Below are 20,656 nucleotides of genomic sequence, written 5' to 3'. Positions count from 1 at the left end.
CACGAATCGCTTTATTTTCTTGAGCAAAGCGTCCATTCGTAGTCGGAACCAAAGTCACATACGCTGTTTCCTCACGAGTCCTTAACGTCGGACGTCTGAGGGCAATGCATGTGGCCCAATCGTATGTAAGAAAAATACAGAGCTGTGGCTATCAAACATGTGGATCGCAAAACGCCTATTATCCTCCATATTCCTCAAAGGTAATAAATAACAACACTTGTAACGTAAAGATATTAGGTACGACATTTAATTAGAACTTGCTTTGTCAATCACAAGCACTATAAAATATCTTCCATCACAGATCTTGAATTATCAGTTGCCATAATTTTATTAAAAGTCTAAAGTTATATGTAGTTCAAAGAGTTTATTATTTGAATTTATGTTTTTATGTATTTTTATTAGAGTTTGTTTGTTTAATTAATTTTGGAACTAAGATCTAACTACTGACACTATCGAATGAGAACACAAAATCTTGAACCGAATTGAGCTAAATAATGACAGTATTGTCTTCTGTGGAGCTGCTTTATAGCTGAAATTGAAAATTGATTGTCGTTTGATGATTGATTAATTTCGCAACAATGACTTTAATAAAAATGTGACTTTGTTTGAATGAATATATAATATGATTATTTTCTGACTAAATCATTGATTGGTTACAGGACATTACAGTCTGTTCTGTCGCCCCCCAAGCTCCTTGTCTGAATATGAGCTCAGATTCTTGCACTGCACCTGTTGCAGAAGCAGCAAAATCATGATCTCTGGGCTTGACATACTGAATGCACCTGTTTCCTCTGAATTATGCCAAGAAAAGGACAAACCCCTGGACTCATGTTATACCACAGAGCAGCGTGCTGTCATCCTCCAGTGCCTCAATACAGCCACAGAGTCAGACCTGGAGCAGGTCAAACTGCTACGAGGACGGAAAGCTGTTAACATTGTCAAATACAGAACTGCACATGGACCATTCAACAGTCTGGAGAGTGTCATGAATGTGCCCTTACTGAAACACAAGAGTGCTGTCATAGTCTTTGACTCCATCCTTAAACCAACTGACAAGAAGGAGAGGAAAAAGGGAAAAGTCCATCTGGCTAAATTCATAAGGCCTGAGGTTGACCGAGCTCTGTTGGAGGTGAGGCAAATCTGTCTAAACCACTGCATTTAATAGCTTTTGTGAATGAGGAATTCTGTGCTAAGTTTTCATTTGTGAATTTCTTGCAGGATGCAAGCTCTATTGTGTCCATTGTTTGTGGTACTAATAAAATTGCATGGACACACATGGATCGTGCAAGAACTGTCTTAGACTGGCAGCAAGCAGAGTGCAAGAGTTTTATGAAAGGAATGTACATGGCATCCGATTATTTGGAAGATGTGAGTTACTCATTTGTTTTTTGACATGAATTTTTTTTTTAGATTCAGCAGTATCGAGGTTTATATTCATATTACTATTTTTGTATATTCTTTTAAGAAAGCAAACCAGCAACACTTGTGGTTTGAAGAACTTAAAGCTGAAGGAAGTAGTGACAGATAATTTCCTTTAGTACTGTGATGTACATCTGAGGGAAAGAGATTATGGTAAAATGTAAAAATGTAGTGCAGTTCTATGCATTGCTTGTTGATTGGATGGAGGCAGATCTGAATGCAAGCTTGGAGTCGATAGTAAGAAAGGGGCAATTAAAACATAAAATGATTGAGAGATGTCTGATCGAATATCCAGTTTTGACATTTTGCTTAAAAATTATTTGGTCAAAATTTTTTTAAAAATGAGGCATGCATAGATTAATTATTCACAGTAAGATCAATAACATGCTTTTAGTAAATAGATTTGTGAATTTAATGTTGACTCTAAGCATCTTTCTTCCACCTTATTCCCACCTCATGCTGTTCCAGATCTGTATGCATTTCTTCATTCTGCAGAACACAATAGAAGATTTTGAAGAAAGTTTTAGCTGTTTAAGCTCTCCTGTCAAGTGTTGCTGGTTTACCTTCTGTATAGAGATTGTTACTTTAATGCACCTAATTTGAAAGTAAATTTGCACAGGAATAACCTATTTGGATGTGAATAATAATTTATTTATTTTATTTAAATTATTTAATTATTTATATTTTTGTCAACCCCAGATCTCTACTGTTATTTCAAGCTTCCCTCCTGCCAACTTTTTTTTGGTGGAGAAACCAAGTATCTCTCCCCAGAATACTTCTCTTTATCCAGTCTTGGTCCATCTCCGGACAGTAGAGGCCATGCTATTTGCTTTACTCACTCCAGCAAGGGAACCAGCAAGCCCCCCCAAAGTCCTTAACATGATGCGCACAGCTGTCGGCCGCCATTTCAACCTAATAGTGGGAGATTGTCGGACAAGTGGAGCTGAGACAGTGAAGAAGATGATGACGGAGTCGGTGATGAAGCAAGACCCACGTGTTCTTTTTCCTCATGACTTGGTGTTAAAGCACAGAAACTCCTTTAAGATGAGCAGTAGGAACAGAGGGGAAGAGCTATGTGATGCTCTCCTGCAAGCTGTTGCGTTTTTCGAACTCCTGCAGGAGTGAATCTCTACTGAGTGACTATTTCTCATTTGTTTGACTTTGGAGCTCCTTCTCCCTTCCACTGAGTAAAACTTCATGCAATGCTTTCTCTGAAACAAAGACTACATATTAAAGGCACAATATGTAAGATTTTTTTTATTAAAATATCCAGAAAACACTGTAGAACAGTGTTATATATTTTGCTGACTTGTGTATTTACATTATCCCAAATGTTTCAAAGAGTGTTTAAAACCAGAGGAATAAGCAATTTTAACTAGTGACACGGACCGTGTCCATAGTGTCATTGTGTCGCCTGCCAATGATGTCATAACCCCTTGATTTCTGGTTTTGTTTTGTAGAAAACATGGAAACACCAAAGACACTTTAATATGTTGTGCGTTTTAATAGACCGGTGATGACCATACAGAGTAGCATTTATAACAGAACTTTCAAATGTATCTACAGTAGTATGATAAAACAATGCTGCTTTTTTCCCCACATATGACGAACGGAAGGAGCGGAAAGGGTCGACTGTGGCATTATAAAGGCTCCGCTGCTTTCGAGCCGTGTGTCGCACTCATTCAGCGGCCTTGTTTCACTTTGAAGGCTTTCAGCCTCACCCTGCTTCATTCTACTACGTTAATAAATCATTAGCTCATCCATGAACATGATTTCTGCCCGAGTCCCATCGGATTGCATCGGCTGTGGGGATGAAGACGACAACTCCCATGATTCCACACTCAGTCACGGCGTCATCAAACTACTCATTTGTCTCTGTTTATTTTGAATATGCGCCCTCCAGCAGTGAAAATTGCATATTGTGCCTTTAAAGTTAATTTAAGTTGCTTGAACCTGATACAGGATTTTATTATTATTATTATTTATTTCTTTAAGTGAGTTAAACTAGAACCTAGTTCGTATTGAGGAGAAACTTTATATATTTAAAGGTTAAATATTATTAAATAAAATCTACAGTAACGCACATGATCATAGCAATGTTAAAGGGGGATGTTTCCCCCAAAATGAAAATTCTGTCATCATTTACTCACCTTAAATTGTTCAAATCCTGTATGAGTTTCTTTCTTTCTTTCCCCCCCCCCCAGTTGAACACAAAAGAAGATATCTTGAAGAATGTGGGTAAGCAAACAGTTGCTGGTAGCCATTGACTTGGCTACTGGCAACTGTTTTGCTACCAGTATTCTTCAAAACATTTGTGTTCAGGAGAAGAAAGAAATTTATACTGGTTTGGAACAACTCAAGGATGAGTAAATGATGGCAAAACTTTCTTTTGTGGGTGAACTATCCCTGCCAGACAAAATTTTATAAAGTGTTTAACTGGTGCACCTCCTTGCTGCACCTCTCTATTGATTAATTACAGTGGTTCCCAAACTTGGACCTGGATACCCTTAACTCTGCTCATTTTTATGTATCCCTAATAAAGCACACCTGATCAACATCCACAGTGTGTACTGTTAGGGGTATTCCAGGGACCAGGTTTGGGAACCACTGCACTAAGAGGTCCTTGGCATGAGAGGAAGCCCAAGGTTTGTAAACAAAGTTGTTGGTTGAGTCCCCACATAGACTGATCTGCCAGCATTGTGCACTTGAGCAAAGCACTTAATCCTAGGTTGCTGCTTGAATGTGAACTCTTCTGTCAAGTGGGAAAGTTGCTTTGGAATTAAAGTATCTACTAAAAAGACATGTTGGTTTGTTGTAATTCTTCTTATGACAAACAATGTTATGCTTGTTCAATGAACCATAAACAATTATTGCACATGTACCTGGAACAGTCCTTAAGACACTAACGCTTTACAGGCAGTAGGTAATTAAGGTTAGTTAACAGTTATAGTTACAATACCTTCCTGAACATTCCATAGTCCTGTTGCAGGGAGGCATGAGGACTTGGATGAGATGCTCTGTAGTGTTTAAAGCAGCTGGCAGCCATAACAGATACTGACTGCTACTTTTGATATTGATCCTCCCTCCTTTTCTTCAGGGACTCATTATTCCATTTCTGTTCATCTTATTTATATGAAACTAAAGTTTATGTCTCGGTTGTTCTTTTTTGTTAATATTTGCTCATTAAGAAACTAGTTGGAAATAAAAGCTGTTGCATGTAAGAGGATTTTTCTTTTTCTTTTTTGCCGAGTTTATATACAGGGGTTGAACAAAATAATCTGAACACTCATTATTATAGGGGTGAATATTATGCTGTGATTATCTTTTTATTGTCTATAATCTCTAAATTGTATACAATTGTAGTATACATTTTGCAAATATCATTACAAAATTATCACTTGGGTGAACTATCCCTTTAAGGAAGACTTACAGTTGGTTAAAAATAATTAAATAAGTGGTCTAAGAAAACTAAAGTAAATTCTGAGAAAGTGCTAGCATAATTTGTTCACAGATGATACTCAGATTGACATTTTGTGACAGTGAAGTTCAGACATTTTAAATTAAATTTACGTGTCCTTTTGGAGCCACCATATGTATATTTGTGTATGGTTTGAGTGGTACTGAAATGCATAGCGAGAATGTCAAAGCTCGTTTGAGGTACTGGTGAAAATTCCCATCGCTAATTAGAAAAAGTTAGATTTTCTTTATTCGCCGAGAATAAATGATCTATCAGACAAATATATTTCTGTGACTATCTACAAACACAATTTACACTCATGTTACAATACAGTAAACAGTTTAAAAGTCACGAAGGACTTTAATCATAAAAAATAATAAATGTTTAAATAACATTACTTAAATTGAACAAACATCGAATTAAAGAATTACTGTGTATAGATGTTTTTATGAAGCATTAGAAATTTCCTTTCAAAATACAAAATACCTTATGCAGTGCTGTTCTTTATCTCTCTCAGATCTACAAATTGAGCACAGAGTGTGCAGGTAGTCCATGGAAAAAAACGTTTACTACTATGCCAACTAAACTTTTTGCTGGAGATCAGACTGGATACAATCTCATTGCACTTCTGGACACCTCCGTAAAAGAAGTCAGAATCAGATACCACAAAATATTACTGTACATAATAAGCACAGATGAAGTTAAAGCTTCACGTAAACTTAATATTAATTTAAATATACACACCTTCACAGAATTGGCACTGACACAATCTGAGGTGGGTTTTTTTTTTTTTTTTTTTTTTTTTTTTCATATGGCAGAGAGGGGACACAAATAATTTATTCCCATCTCTCTGAAGACAACTCCTTCCTCAGTCTTGCAGCTTCTGTCCAGATCCTAGAGAGTTCAGTCCAACACTGATAGAAAGCCAAACCTTCCACAATGGCCCAATATCTGTGATGAATTCTCAAAACACTGTCCGATCTTCTCCTCTCTTGGTAAGTCCAATAAGCCGTCCTTCAGTGTGGCACCCATCCAACCAAGTGGCTCTGACCTACAAAGTCCAGTTTCTCTGACTTTGTAAATAAGCATTCAGAAAAGACATGTTTTCAAAAAACTTTGCAATACACACCATGTGCTGAAAAACCAGCATGACTGATTCATCTTTTCCATGGACATCGATCTGTTTCAGAAGCCAATTTTTTTTGTTTGCTTTGAAGTGACTGAGGATTTACAAGATTCATCCAAAGAGAACAATTTTAGATGTGGGGCTGAATGTGGGTAAGAAAACGTTTTTTTTTCAAGGCTCACAAGATGACAAATGTTTTTTTTTTTTTTTTTTTTTTTTTCACGTTTCTACATTTAGAGAGCCAGTCTGGTCTAACCTTGTGTACATTTGTGGAGGTCTGTAACATAACGCCTTTGACTGGCTTTTCTGATCTGGCTGATTTGGAGAGACACAGAGGAGAGGGATTTTTGAATAAAGTCGTTATTTTTGTTTTCTTTGTGTACAAAAAGTATTCTCGTCGCTTCATAATGTTACTGTTGAATCACTGATGGCAGATGGACTATTCTGACGATGCTTTTCATACTTTCCTGGACCTTGACACTGTTATTTATTTGCCAGTCTATGGGACAGTATCAAACCTCCGTTTTCATCCAAAATATCTTTAATTGTGTTCCGAAGATGAACGACGCTTTTACAGGTTTGGAACGACATGGGGGTAAGTGATTAATGACAAATTTTTCATTTTGGGATGGAGTAACCCTTTAATGCACATTTGATGTTTGTATTGTAAGGCATCTTTCTCCAGTTCTCTCCAGGTTGAAGTGCTGCTTGGCTGGCTAGGTGATCAACGTTTCCTCTTTTTGTGTAATTTAGATGAAAATATGTCCCTTTTTTATTAGTTGAGCCACTTTACAAAAGTTGCCAAAAACTTTTTAATTTGTTGCTAGGTGCTTTTTGAATTTTTTTTTGCTAAGGTAGTCTGAAAAGTTGCTAATTCTAGCAACAAAATTGCTAAATTGGCAACATCTCCCTTAGAAGAAGGGCGCTTGCTCGTGGGTTGCATCTACAAATGATGTTCACTCCTTCTATTGGATATTATTGTTGCGGAGGTGTGGCTTCTCGCCTGTAGAAATCCATTGCAAGTTTAATACACAGATGAAGAAAAATAACGTAGATTTAATATTAAACAAATTGTTGCTCTAGCATTGTAAACACTTGTTTCCTGAAAAGGTTTTGAAATTACGTCATTCAGAATGACTTATGAAACACTGTATCTTTGAAAATAGATATACCAACAGCAGTTTTGAGCACAATTCATTAAAACTGCATTTAAACCAAGCATTTACACATCTTTAATTTGTAAATAGTTTTGTGTACACCAAACTTGTGCATTTTGCAGATGAAACAAAACGAAGGAAACAAAGGATGCTGTCTCTGATATACTTTGGCATGTACAACATCTGAACCTTGTAATAACAACAAACTATTTTATAACAACATATCCAATATTAACATCAGTTTGACATCACATACATTGGATTTAAAACTGCTCTGGATCCTTACCTTAAATGGCATAATGAGGTTGGTTTACAAAGACTTATGAAACGAGGACTTCTAGTGGCTCAAACATAGACAGTTCTCTTTTCACGTGTGTGCATTTATATTGCTAATTAACAAGATAACTGGTATTTTAAAAAATATACATAGAAGATGCCATTCTAAGATTGAAGGATCTTCACACACCATGTCAAACAAGGAGCTGATAACAGATTTCAGCATATATACTGATTGGTCCAATCTAAAACAGATAAAAAGAGTAACTGTATGTAATAATAAAAAAAGGAAATGTAAAGTTGTTTAGCTTTCAAATCCAAAGTGAGAAACCTGAATATCACAAATTAGTGTCCGTGTCACCAATTCTGATTCTACAGGCACTGAATAAGTAGTTCCACAAGTGCTACCATGTGCTTAATCACTGAATGCACAGTGGTTAAACAAAATTATAAAATGTATACAGAAAATGTCAACTAACAGTACACCCAATTCTACAGTAACTCACTTCTTCGCATAATGGGTTTTCAGAAGAAAAACTATAAGAAGATTATACTAGACATGACTGCAGAAATGATATTGTTTTGAAAGTATGACACTTCACTGGAAAACGTGTTGAAAAATTGCATCAATTCAGTCAACAGTACTTGCGTCAGTCTGTAATACCAGCAGCTAACTCATAATCAAGTCTCAAATGGGCTCCTTATTAATAAATGAACACATGAGCAGATCAGAAAAAGAACAAATGCTCTAAGCCACAGTTATTGTTGATTGAGATTTAAGTATTGAGAATTTGAGTTCAAACTAGAGCTCGTTCTTTATGTTCATAATTTGTTTTGTATAACCGACTGTTGTCAGTCTGACACTCCACTTTTGGAGCGTTTGCCATGTAATGAAACAACCGAGGACACAGCATGCCCGTTGCAAGTGGCATCTGATGATTCCCGTCCCTCCTCGAGTTCCGGAAGTGACTCCTCCATCTCCTTCATATGGGCCATGGCCCGGTCAATGGTTGCTGTGGTGACTAGGTTGAAGTCATGCAGATTGACCAGGTGAAGCAGAAAGTTCCGACACAAATTTCTGCGAATGATATATGGCCCGTAGTTCTCCACAAACAGCATGCTCGCCTGACTCATCTGATTATCAGAAATGAATCTGGAGAAAGGACAGCAAAATAAGGACATCAATATTCCACCAATGTTGGATGTTTTTGTAAGTCTACAGCCGTGGCCAAAAGTTTTGAGAATGACACGAATATTAATTTTCACAAAGTCTGCTAAGGTATACTGAAGTATAATTAAAAGCTACTCATAAGTGTCAAAGGCTTTTATTGACAAGTGCATTAATTAAGTTAAATTGAGCTTTATTGTCATTCCGCTACATGTGTGGACATACAATGGAACGAAATGTTGAGCCTCACAGGACCACAGTGCTACATAAATACAGAAATACAACAATGAAGTAAAGCAGTATAAACCTATACACAACTAACCTACTGACAGATTTTGACTTTAAATACTATATATAAATGTCTACCTATACATACTGGCTGGGGAATAGTGCAAGATGATTTGTAGTGCACGAGCATGTAAACACATATTTGACTCTTATGTGGGATTATGTACACACAGCAGTGAGTGCGAAAATTGTCTAGTTAGCATAGAGGAGATTTGCACAAAAAATAAAGTTTCTAAAAGTTTTTCTGTGATGTGGTAAGGTTGGCGGGGGGTGTTTGGGGGTGGAGGAGGGGAGATGGTCCGTGTTTCAGGAGGTAGAGGGTTTGTGTGGGGGTTTCAGAGGAGGGCGGGGTAATTTGAGTTCAGCCTGGGGGAAAAAGCTGTTGAGCAGTCTGGTGGAGCGGGCTCTGATGCTCCGGTACCGTCTTCCTGATGCTAGGAGATAGAAGAGACTGTGGGAGGGATGGGTGGGGTCTTTCACGATACTGTTGGTTTTGCTGGAGCATCGTGTAAGAAAAATGTCCAGGATGGGGGGGCACCGATGATCTTTGCAGCTGTGTTCACTGTCCGTTGGAGGGTCTTGCGGTCTGCTGCACTACAGTTCCCATACCAGACAGTGATGCAGCTGGTCAGCACGCTCTCTATGGTTCCTCTGTAGAATGTGGTGAGGATGTGTAGAGGGAGACTTGCTCTTTTCAACCGGCGAAGAAAGTGTAGGCGCGGTTGTGCCTTCTTTGAGAGTGACATGATATTGGTGGTCCAGGTGAGATCCTCTGTGATGTGCACCCCCAGGAATTTAGTGCTGCTGACTCTCTCCACAGTCGAGCTGTCGATTGTTCCATAGTCCATAGTGTTTTGTCATTACCACAGCATTATCACACCACTCTTTGTTGACGTACACACATAAACCACCCCCGAGAGCCTTACCAGACAGTTCTTTGTCTCTGTCCACTCGATAGCATCATGTAGCTGAATAGCAGATCTGGGAAGTTGTTGTTTAGCCTTGTTTCAGTGGAAACAAACACACAACAATCCCTTGTCTCATGCCGTGTAGACCGACTGAGTTGAATTAAGTCCAGTTTATTTTCCAGAGAGCGAACGTTTGAGAGCATGAGTGATGGAAGTAAGTGGGGTTAGCCCTTCTGTCCCCTCTCACACTGCCGGCGTCGCCGTATTGTGCGGGTAGCATCAGTAGGCGAGGCCACGGTCTCGGGTTTCGGCTTCAGCAGCAGACAGAGGCCTCTTAGCTTCTCAGTAGTCTCCGGCGAAAGCTGTTGTTTGTACACACATTTCCAAAAGGCTCTGTCCATCAGATGTGTTTCCGAAGGTCAAACTGTTTCAAGACGAGGAACGAGACTAACAGACATAAAAACACAGTTTTTGGGACCTGGAGTAGACGCTGCGTCTGACCGTGCCACCATCTTGGATCTTAGTCCAATCTTAGTCTTAATATTTGCAGTGTTGACCCTTCTTTTTCAAGACCTCTGCAACTCGCCCTGGCATGCTGTCAATCAACTTCTGGGCCACATCCTGACTGATGGCAGTCCATTCTTCCATAATCAATGCTTGGAGTTTGTCAGAATTTGTGGGTTTTTGTTTGTCCACCTGCCTCTTGAGGATTAACCACAAGTGCTCAATGGGATTAAGGTCTGGGGAATTTCCTGGCCATGGACCCAAAATTTTGATGTTTTGTTCCTCAAGCCATTTAGTTATAACTTTTGCCTTATGGCAAGGTGCTCCATCATGCTGGAAAAGGCATTGTTTGTCACCAAACTGTTCTTAGACGGTTGGGAGAAGTTGCTCACAGAGGATGTTTTTGTACCATTCTTTATTCATGGCTGTATTCTTGGGCAAAATTGTGAGTGAGCCCACTTCCTTGGCCAAGAAGCAACCCCACACACAAATGGTCTCAGGATGCTTTACTGTTGGCATGACACAGGACTGATGGTAGTGCTCAACTTTTCTTCTTCTGCGGACAAGTTTTTTTCCGGATGCCCCAAACAATCGGAAAGGGGATTCATCAGAGAAAATTACTTTACCCCAGTCCACAGCAGTCCAATCCCTGTACCCTTTGCAGAATATCAGTCTGCCCTGAAGGTTTTTTTTTGAGAAAGAAATTGCTTCTTTGCTGCCCTTCTTGACACCAGGCCACCTTCCAAAAGTCTTCACCTCACTGTGCGTGTGAATGCAATCACACCTGCCTGCTGCCATTCCTAAGCAAGCTCTGCACTGGTGGTGCCTCGATCCTGCAGCTCAAATGCAGTGGAAATGTTTTTTTGTTTTTTTGGGGGGGGGTGGGGGGGGGGCATTAAGTTAATTTTCATGGCAGAGAGGGAATTCATCTGATCACTCTTCATAACATTCTGGACTATATGCAATTTGCCTTCATAAAAACTGAGGCAGCAGACTTTGTGAAAATTAATGTTTGTGTCATTCTCAAAACTTTTGGGTAATACAATTAACATAAGCAAAAGAGAGACAATATTAATGCATTTTTACCCATTCTTCATAACGTGAAGATTCCACAACTTCATTACTTCTTTTTCTCCTTCATTCACATCTGTGAATTCTTCAATTTGTTCAGGCAAATCAAAACATACTAATCATGACACATGAACTGAATAGTTTCAGTCAGACTCATAATACATAAAAGAGCATAAAATGTTTGATTCAAATGCAAATATCAATTACTATCTTGTTGAAAACTGTACTTGTTTGACGAGTAGACTAACCGTGGTGGTCTTTTCTCTGAGCCACTCTGGATCCCTCTCATCCTCACTGTCCACCTCCATCTCCTGTGGACGGAGGGGCATGCAGCTGTCGCTGTGGAAATACAGACGATTATGTCCGCTAACATACGTCCGCTGCTGCTCTGGCTCACCGTCCTCGGACTCCAAAAACTCAGACAGACTTGGCTTGGTTCGCTTTGGCCTATGTGAAAGTGAGAGATTATTAAACATCTATGGTTAACATTTCTAGCATCACAACCATATATAAAACAGGAGTATTCTGCCATTTATCTGTATTGTACTTTTAGAATCGATTATGCTTAATATGCCAACAAGTTAGGTCATGTAAAAGCCTAAGCAGTTTTTTTTTTTTTTTTTTTTTTTTTTTTAATCAAGTAAAACTCATAATGGTTTAAGCAAAACACAATTCGAAGACTTTAGCACATAACCCTGATTTTGTCCTTCAAAGAAATCATTATAGGCATTCTGGCAGCTTATTCGATATGCACATCCTGTATTTATTTTTACACCAAAACCCTGGGGAGAACCCAATTTAAAAAATAGTTGAGCCAATTTTAAATTGATGTCAGTGATGGAAAAACACTTATTGCCTATAACAAAGGTTTAAATTCAAAATAAACAGAAATTGTGAAAATACTTTTTTGCATGGATAAATCATTTATAATAAAAGCTGCAACATTCCATTATTAACTGAGAAATGTGCATTTTGATTTAATGGTAGGTTTACACATAAATCTAAAAAAATAAATAAAATGTCCCTCTAGTCAACAATAATTGCATTTTTTCATACCGACAAACAAGTATGCGAGTGACAGCTGTCCTCTTAACAGGGCCATTGCGGCTAAAGGCAAAGCCAGGCTGGCTGTGGATATCTTGCGGATTGCCAACATATGAGCCATCATAGCACTCATTTATGGACACGTCTATCCGAGCACCTTTAGGATGAGGCTGGAATACATAAAATTCAAGAACAATACTTATAGCAGAAAGAACTCACTTGTTAACAGCTTTTTGCACTTATTACAGTTTTTCTCATTCATGCATGTTGCTTCACTCTAATATATCAATAACTTATAATACTGCATACAGATATATGGATATATTTACATACCAAGATAAAAATTTACATACCAAGATAAAAATCTCAATGTATAAACACTTTATATCGTTACCACAATATATATCATCATACCACCCAGCCCCATGTATAACTATATAAAGAATTTTTAACCTAATACGTTGATTCTATTCATCTGTTGAAATTAAACAGGCAGAGATTTATGAATATGTCCTACTGTGCTCACCACATAGTTAAAGATGAATCTACTGTGGGAGAGTTTGAGGTGTTTCAGCAGGCTGTAGAGTTTACGGCAGTTGAGCGTGCACCAGGGACAGTGCAGGTCATCTCTGGCCTCAGTCTGCTGTCGAGTGTTATTGTTGTACAGAAACTGTGGACAAACAGAAATACCAGCATGTTGCATAAAGTTCTGAATATTTGTTTTTACATTGCAGATGGTTTTTTGGAGTAAACCTAATGAGTAAATTGTGTTTTCTATGATGTAGTATACAAGTGACTTTAAACAATGCAAAATACATAAATGTACTATAATAAAGAGTTCATAATTCCTACCTGATAAAAGATGCGTAGTTTTTGTATGGGTTCGCAGGGCGACTGTTCTCTCCTGGTCTGTATGCTGGTGCTCACTAAATCCTTCGCCACTGAGATAATAAAATGATAAACAGCCTTGACCAGACATTACGGAATCAGAAACTTCACAAAATCTAAACAGACAAAGCAGGCCATGATTGCTAACAAACTTAAACAGATGCTAGTTTGCTTCCTTACCAACAGGTGCATTTCGGAGAGTGCTGGGTCTGCTCTCTGTGGTGCTGGTGTCAGAACTGCGAGTGGAGAGAGGTTTGGCCACAGGGGCTGTTGAAGGGTCACCTGTCCAGCGAAGAGTGAACTGCAAAGTGGGTCCCTGAGAGAAGGTCTCAAAAGGGGGCAACCTTTCAAAATACAAGAATCAACAGTTGCAATCTACATTGCCACTGAATGAAATCATACATCTACTACAATTTGGGAAATAAAGCTCTGTTTTTAAAAGCTAGCTTTTTTTATTTTGTATTTAATTTTTATAAAAAAAGTATGACTAGATTTCCACCACATAACCAACCTTTCCATCCAGTATAGTCTCCCATGAGGCCCTCTTCTTGCTGACTGGACAGTCTTCAATCTGTTGCATGGACACCTCATACTCTCCATCCAGCAGCTGCAGCCGTCTGAAGGACAATTATTATACAGCTATACTGTGCAGTTTTTCCATCACATAAGGAATTTTTCTGGGACCTCTAAGTAAAATGAAGCAATCTGAAAGCACTACTATTACTAACCTGTTTTTATCGAAAACAGTCATCTGAGCCACAAATGTTTCTGGGGTCTCTCCGTCACCTCTGTGGGATGAGTTTCTCTTCTTTCTGGATGGGAGTTCCTCTTTTACATCTACAAATAAAAGCATTTGGACTGTCTTGTTCCATTTTAGCATTTGTCTAGCATTTGTGAGGCTGAGGCTACAACAACTGCAGAAGGCAGTGCTCAATTAACTGTATTGACTATATTTGAAAATGTAGGGTGCTGACTTTAATTGCTCTTCACATCATCATGGACAGACGACAGAAAAGGTTCGATTTCAGTCAGTCACACCATCAGAATTTCTGAAAAAACATGATACTTCTTAAATCGTCATCTATCTTCGTGATAAATGGATATTAAGGGTTAGTTCACCCAAAACTTAAAATGCTGTCTTAGCTTTATCACCCATGTTGTTCCAACCTGTATGATATTCTTTATTCTGTGGAACACAAGTTTTTTTTTTTTTTTTTTGTTTTTTTTAGTTACATTAATGGTCTTTTACGCCTTTATTGGGAAAGGATGGTAGAGAGATGACAGGAAAGCATTGGGTGGAGAGAGGGGACCAGGATCGGCAAAGGACCTCGAGACGGGAATCGTACTCGGGTCGCCGTGAGCACAGTTGCGCTGTATGTCGACGCACTAACCACAAGGCTATCAGCATCGACTAAAGAACAGTTTTGTGCTCATAATGTAAGTTAGTAGGGTCCAAAGAACACTGGACACCATTGACTTTCATTGTATGGACCAAAAGAAAATCGTACAGGTTTGGAAAAGTGACAATGAGTAAATAATGACACCATTTTCATTTCTGGGTGAACTCTGTTTAACCTAACACACTAAAGCCATGAAACAAATGAGGATGGAGTCTGCAGAGCCTTTACACAGCATTTAACACTTGTCAACAGGTGTCACACATTGTGTACATACGCTGCCACTCACCAAAATTCTCATCTGCTTCATAGTTGATGAAGCCGTTGGGGTCTCTTTTCCCTGTGTGAGACACTCTGAAGAGAAGAGAATAGGATTTGACCATGTGACTGTTACTGGGCTCAAACTCATTGCTGGACACCAGCAGGGAAGGGAAGGCACCAGACTTGGTTTGGCTGAAATTCGGGTTCAAAGGCACCTGCTTTTTCCCCGTAGGCACTTGCTTTATAGGGCAGCTGACATCCTAAAGGAGCAAAATGACCATCATAACAAAAAGAATGAGATCTTTAAAGCAGCATACTTTAATTGTTTTATCCACTTGTATGTTTTAAGGGACAACTCAATCAAAACTAAACATTTACTTACCCACGTCGCTCCAAACCCAAAATAACATGAAATAAAATGAAAGAGGAGCTCACCTTACGCTTTTTATGACAGACTTTGACGAGTAGCACCTCAAGTGAAACTGAGTTTTGATCATTTTCTGAGTTTTGACATGGCTTGTCTGGTTAAAGAACAAAATTATATCAGAACCCTAAAATAATGGTTAGATATTAATAAGATAATTCAGACGGATTGGTGCTGTACACGTAAATGTAGACTTACCATTTTTGTGAAAAAATCCAGTGAATGTCAGTTGCAGATGTGAAGTCAAACTGAAATCACAAATGAAACTTTACTAAAAATCACCATTTGGAGCCAAATGATCCTATCACATTTTCATTTAACACAACTGAAAGCCACTCAGTTACTCACTTTGAAACACAGTCAATCTTAAAACAGTGGGCCAAAACCTTCTCTATCTAGCAATTTAATTGACTACAAAACTTTTGGCCAGATCTTTGCCCCACTTTGTTGACTAGAAGAGTCAACACCAGTTGCCAAAAATCAGAACCGCTCTGCAAATTTCGGGCAATTGGAGTTGACAAATTGCACAGGAAGTTGCATTATATGTGATGGGCACAGACTTATTTAGCTTTAGACTATGATTCGATTCAGTAGGAGAATATCAAACGTTGATATTTTGAGATGATTTCATGAAAAATATTGTTTTCATTTGTCATGTGTCTCCTACCAACGAGGCACATATTTCTGCATCAGTTTGTTGTGTCGGGAACACCTTGAAAGTCAGGTATTGTATGATCCTCAGTAGTTTAGTGTATAATGCCCAGTTTTTCCTCTGTAACCAGTTACAAGGTCGTCAAGTGTATGCTGCCTATTGCTTGAAAATCTATTCAGGTATTAAAAGTTGTGTAGTGTACTCCAACATTTACGCTCATATCTGTGTAAGAACACAGCATGCAAAACATCTGTAGAAGACCAGTACCTCTGAGACCCAGGCTCCCCTTTCATTCCATCCACATTGGACAGCAAATCATCCACTTTAAATGTTTTCCTGAAGAAAAACAGCAGTTAATTTATTAAACACATTGTAAGCAAAGCAAAGCAGATTTTCAGATAACAATTATTAGAACATAGAGAAGACCTACCTTTTGGCATTTGTTCGAGAGTTTCTATGAGACATAAAGTTGAGGGTCCTATGAAGTAATATCGGCTGTGAAAGAGCAAGAAAAAAGTTAAAACCAAGTCCAACCAGCCCAGGGCCCGTATTCACAAAACATTTGTGAATTGACCTCATTGCTATGGATCATGTCAGCATGCCAGGGTTCCCACACCTTGTTTAATTTCAAATTCAAGCAACTTTTTAAGGACTTTCCAGGTCCAATACCCTCCAATTCAAGGACTTAATGTGGGGACACATTTCAAGTGAGAGCGAGGTTACATTGTGTTATCTTGTAAGATACGTTGTTACAGTTTTCGTGTCTCATACACAATTTTATTTTATTTTTTTTGCATTTATTTTTGGCCATGACAGAGATCTGATATTCTATTTGCTGTATTTGTTGTTTTGCATAAAACTGAAGAATATTCGGTACATCCTATACTGTATTCTAAAATTTTATTGTAAAAAGCTTAGGCTCATGTAACCAGAAGTTTTAAGATATATGAATATGCTTTTAAGTTTTTCTTACCTCATGGGTTTACATTATCTTAACAAGCAAAGCAATTCAACATTAATTTCACGGTGTGTCTGTGAAACGTTGAGGTACCATCCTAGTAGTTTTGAGCGCGCATGAACATCGTGTAGGATGACCATATTTTAGTATTTCAAAAAGAGGACAGTGGGTGCGGGTGGGGCGGGAGGCTGGGGTGTGGTTGGTTGGTGGATAAAGTAGTGCCCAAAGTAGTGCACTGACCATATCCCAAATATCAAAACTGAAAATGTCATTTCCATACCTAAAATAAATATTTTACAGTTACTGTTATGCATATTGATCATAAACACAGGTAAAAAGCTTCCTACCAGTGGCTCTCCTTCACAAAACTTAACATCTAGCACAGTTTTATAATAGGCTGAATGCAAAATGCTTCAATACAAGCATTTCAGTCAAATATAATTTAAGCAACATTTCAAACCTTTAACCCACGGGGGAAATCAACTCATTAACAGTTTAAAAGTAGCCATAGGAAAAAAATAAAAAGCAAACTTGCCAACCCTGCATTCAACACGAGCTGCAGGAGTCAGATTTGACTGATCACGTGTTGAGAAGAGAAAGATGGCTGATAGACCATGCTTGAGGATCTGCTGCTCAACAGATCCTGAGCTTAATGACAAATATCTGATCTTTACACAGGGTGTGAAGTGAAAGTGAACAGCGAGAACTCATTCAAAGATATTTAAATACTCTGCATATTGATAGATACTCCCTGATGCGTGAAAATTATGCAATGTTAGAATGTTTACGGGAGCAGGCGGGACTGGACACAAAAATCACGGGAATGGGCAATAATGGTCAGAAATTCAGTGGGAGCGGGATTAAGAAAACAGTCCCTTGCAGCGCTCTAATACAAAAATGCACACAATCGACTGTAGAAAGTAAAAGCAGAATGCCCAACATTTTGGGTGATTCAAATTTTGGACCTAAATTTTTTTAGGTCCAAAAAGAGGACATGTCTGGGAAAAAGAGGAAATATGGTCACTCTAACCTCATGGCAATGTACAACACAAAGTACCTCACGTGGGAAACACTTAACGTAAAGCGTAAATGTGCCTAACTAATGTAAGTCAAGCAAGCTAGTACGCATAGGCCACGAAGTGTTGGAGAAATAACACATTAGCGGACTAGAGGGAATAATATGGAAATTTTTCCAGAAAACTTATAGCATAAAATAAATTCAAGTACTGTCAAGGACCTGTATCAACGTATGTTTATTTTTAACATAATTTTATTTTATTTGAAAGGCCCTGGTTTAATAAAAATACAGTTTATAAAGGGGTATGCTGTTTTGATAGCCCCTGGTTTAATACAAATACAGTTTATAAAGGGGTATGCTGTTTTGATAGCCCCTGGTTTAATACAAATGCAGTTTATAAAGGGGTATGCTGTTTTGATAGCCCCTGGTTTAATACAAATACAGTTTATAAAGGGGTATGCTGTTTTGATTTCCCCTGGTTTAATAAAAAAAAAAATACAGTTTATAAAGGGGTATGCTGTTTTGATAGCCCCTGGTTTAATAAAAAAAAAAAAATACAGTTTATAAAGGGGTATGCTGTTTTGATAGCCCCTGGTTTAATAAAAAAAAATACAGTTTATAAAGGGGTATGCTGTTTTGATTTCCCCTGGTTTAATAAAAAAAAAAATTAACAGTTTATAAAGGGGTATGCTGTTTTGATAGCCCCTGGTTTTAAAAAAAAAAAATACAGTTTATAAAGGGGTATGCTGTTTTGATTTCCCCTGGTTTAATAAAAAAAAAAATATACAGTTTATAAAGGGGTATGCTGTTTTGATAGCCCCTGGTTTAATAAAAAAAAAAATACAGTTTATAAATGGGTATGCTGTTTTGATTTCCCCTGGTTTAATAAAAAAAAAAAATACAGTTTATAAAGGGGTATGCTGTTTTGATAGGCCCTGGTTTAATACAAATGCAGTTTATAAAGGGGTATGCTGTTTTGATTTCCCCTGGTTTAATAAAAAAAAAATACAGTTTATAAAGGGGTATGCTGTTTTGATAGCCCCTGGTTTAATAAAAATACAGTTTATTAAATTAAATTCCACCAATTTCACTGCTGCCCATGCGCATTAACCGAAGGTATCCCATTCTGATGGGTATGGTGTTCCGTCAGAACACCGGCAACAGCCATTTTAAGATAGTTTGTGGTTTGATCTTAGTGACTTAGGAGTCCTCTTCACTACTCCTAACCTTTCACAGATTTAGGAGCTTATTTCAGAGCTAAAACGCTTTGTGAAATACTCGAAGAGCAAAAATTTAGGAGTCCTAAATTTAGTATTGACAAGCCCAATTTTTTTAAGACCTAAATCGGCGTGTTATGAGCTACTTTTAGCCTTAAGATGGTTTGTGAATATGGGCCCAGATGTTAATATAAATTCGGTGTTATGCCTTTTGATTAATTTATAAAGGTATACTTACAGCTATTAGGTTCCTTGTTCGTAGGAATCTGTATATTTGAGTAGGCTCTGAAGACAAAATGCAGAAGTATTAACAAAACATACAATTTTAAAGCTTCAAAGTGAAAGCAACTTCTATCTGTCGCTTTTGAACCCTTCATGAACAATAAACTAGAAGGTTTTAAGTAACTGTCTGCAAAATTAGTTATTACTTAGAGATAGTGATGAAAAACAGCATCATGTTAAAAACAGCTATAGGACATTACAAGGCTAAATCCAATGACTCCACATATCTAACGGCAGTAATAGCAGAACAGAAAACTTTGTCATGATAAAGATTTGTGACAGATGTAAGTGTGTTGTTAATATAATCTCCCAATGGAGATCTATTTTACATGGTGTGCTAAATGAGACAGATATCGACTCACTTTCAAAGGCCTGCAGGAAGAGCTCATGGTCGGCCTGCAGCTGCTCCATCTTGGGCTTCTTTATGGAGCTCACGCCAGAGGATGGGTATACAGCACCATTGGCTTTACAGTTCATCACCTGAGCCGAGTATTTCTGAGGAGCCATTATAAACTAACAACTAACTGAAACTTCACACCAAAACAACACCAGGAGAAATGAATATTTGCACTTTAATGACAGACAGCTGCCTTTGCTTCTGTAGCCAGCTCTCTACCATCACCTAAACATCAGATATCGGTGGTCACCAGTCTCTGTGACTAGTACATGTTTTAATATGACTCATGTGAATAAAACATATGAGTGGTAAATATGTTATAGATGTACGTCCTCAGTCTGGTCGCTGATCCTCAAAAGATGAAAATTAGCACGTTAGTTTGCGGTCCTTCACAGCGACGAAAACAGTTAAACTGCACCTGGTTATCCATCCATACAGGCAGCCGTTCACGTACTGATTTAGATAAACGTTATGGTTTATATAAATATCTCTTATTTGCGCCCGAAATTGCGTTTATTTTGGATGGGAAAAATTTAATACAGTGATGTATATCGACACAGTACTGTATCGCCCGAGCCCTTGAGAAAAGTGCCGTGAGAACCCGCCCATGACCATGTGGCAGCCAATCGGAGACGTCGTCTGGTGACATCGAGGATTTCTATTTGCTTGACTCGCCTTGATAGACGCGAGATTAAGATTGGTAGAGGAGACAAATTGCCGCCAAGAATGTTTTGATTCTGGGAG

The 20,656-nt window shown here is 38.2% G+C and overlaps 2 protein-coding genes across 4 annotated transcripts; one reads left to right on the top strand and one right to left on the bottom strand.

The window, feature by feature from the left end:
• Window positions 1-60: 60 nt before the first annotated feature.
• On the top strand, window positions 61-2,772 carry LOC109084008 (transcription elongation factor, mitochondrial-like). The gene is made up of 4 exons (XM_042758138.1): window positions 61-200; window positions 660-1,129; window positions 1,219-1,368; window positions 2,119-2,772. Exons 1-4 carry the CDS (start codon window positions 158-160, stop codon window positions 2,542-2,544), a joined length of 1,089 nt encoding a protein of 362 aa, XP_042614072.1. The 5' UTR covers window positions 61-157; the 3' UTR covers window positions 2,545-2,772.
• A 4,438-nt stretch (window positions 2,773-7,210) lies between these two features.
• LOC109084002 (polycomb protein suz12-B-like) lies at window positions 7,211-20,605 on the bottom strand. 3 transcript variants are annotated; one of them, XM_042758136.1, is made up of 16 exons: window positions 19,878-20,605; window positions 19,472-19,518; window positions 16,471-16,535; window positions 16,308-16,376; window positions 15,587-15,636; window positions 15,400-15,485; window positions 14,993-15,224; window positions 14,035-14,143; window positions 13,818-13,923; window positions 13,487-13,634; window positions 13,271-13,359; window positions 12,945-13,088; window positions 12,431-12,588; window positions 11,623-11,821; window positions 11,390-11,469; window positions 7,211-8,588 (listed from the first exon to the last, which is right to left on the bottom strand). In XM_042758136.1, the coding sequence occupies exons 1-16, from the start codon at window positions 20,020-20,022 to the stop codon at window positions 8,288-8,290; spliced, it is 2,028 nt and encodes a 675-aa protein (XP_042614070.1). In that variant the 5' UTR covers window positions 20,023-20,605; the 3' UTR covers window positions 7,211-8,287. The 3 variants fall into 3 exon arrangements, 2 of the variants coding, with proteins under 2 accessions (XP_042614070.1, XP_018954272.1); XM_019098727.2 differs by having other exon boundaries at window positions 13,487-13,652; window positions 19,878-20,587; XR_006160237.1 differs by having other exon boundaries at window positions 8,451-8,588; window positions 11,390-11,489; window positions 13,487-13,652; window positions 19,878-20,593.
• Between the last annotated feature and the right edge of the window lie 51 nt (window positions 20,606-20,656).

This window comes from Cyprinus carpio, chromosome A6 (assembly GCF_018340385.1).
Source record: "Cyprinus carpio isolate SPL01 chromosome A6, ASM1834038v1, whole genome shotgun sequence".
Classification (NCBI taxonomy): Eukaryota; Metazoa; Chordata; class Actinopteri; order Cypriniformes; family Cyprinidae; genus Cyprinus; species Cyprinus carpio.
This window is presented reverse-complemented; position numbering and strand designations above follow the sequence as displayed.

Excerpts from the sequence above, each read along its gene's own strand:
- LOC109084002 (XM_019098727.2), bottom strand. The coding sequence starts at position 20,022 with ATGGCTCCTCAGAAATACTCGGCTCAGGTGATGAACTGTAAAGCCAAT. Across the intron at positions 15,486-15,586 it reads TGGATTTTTTCACAAAAATG|ACAAGCCATGTCAAAACTCA; the intron begins GTAAGTCTACAT and ends TTCTTTAACCAG. Across the intron at positions 13,360-13,486 it reads TCTCCGAAATGCACCTGTTG|TGGCGAAGGATTTAGTGAGC; the intron begins GTAAGGAAGCAA and ends TTATTATCTCAG.
- LOC109084008 (XM_042758138.1), top strand. The coding sequence starts at position 158 with ATGTGGATCGCAAAACGCCTATTATCCTCCATATTCCTCAAAG. Across the intron at positions 201-659 it reads ATCCTCCATATTCCTCAAAG|GACATTACAGTCTGTTCTGT; the intron begins GTAATAAATAAC and ends GATTGGTTACAG. Across the intron at positions 1,130-1,218 it reads TTGACCGAGCTCTGTTGGAG|GATGCAAGCTCTATTGTGTC; the intron begins GTGAGGCAAATC and ends AATTTCTTGCAG.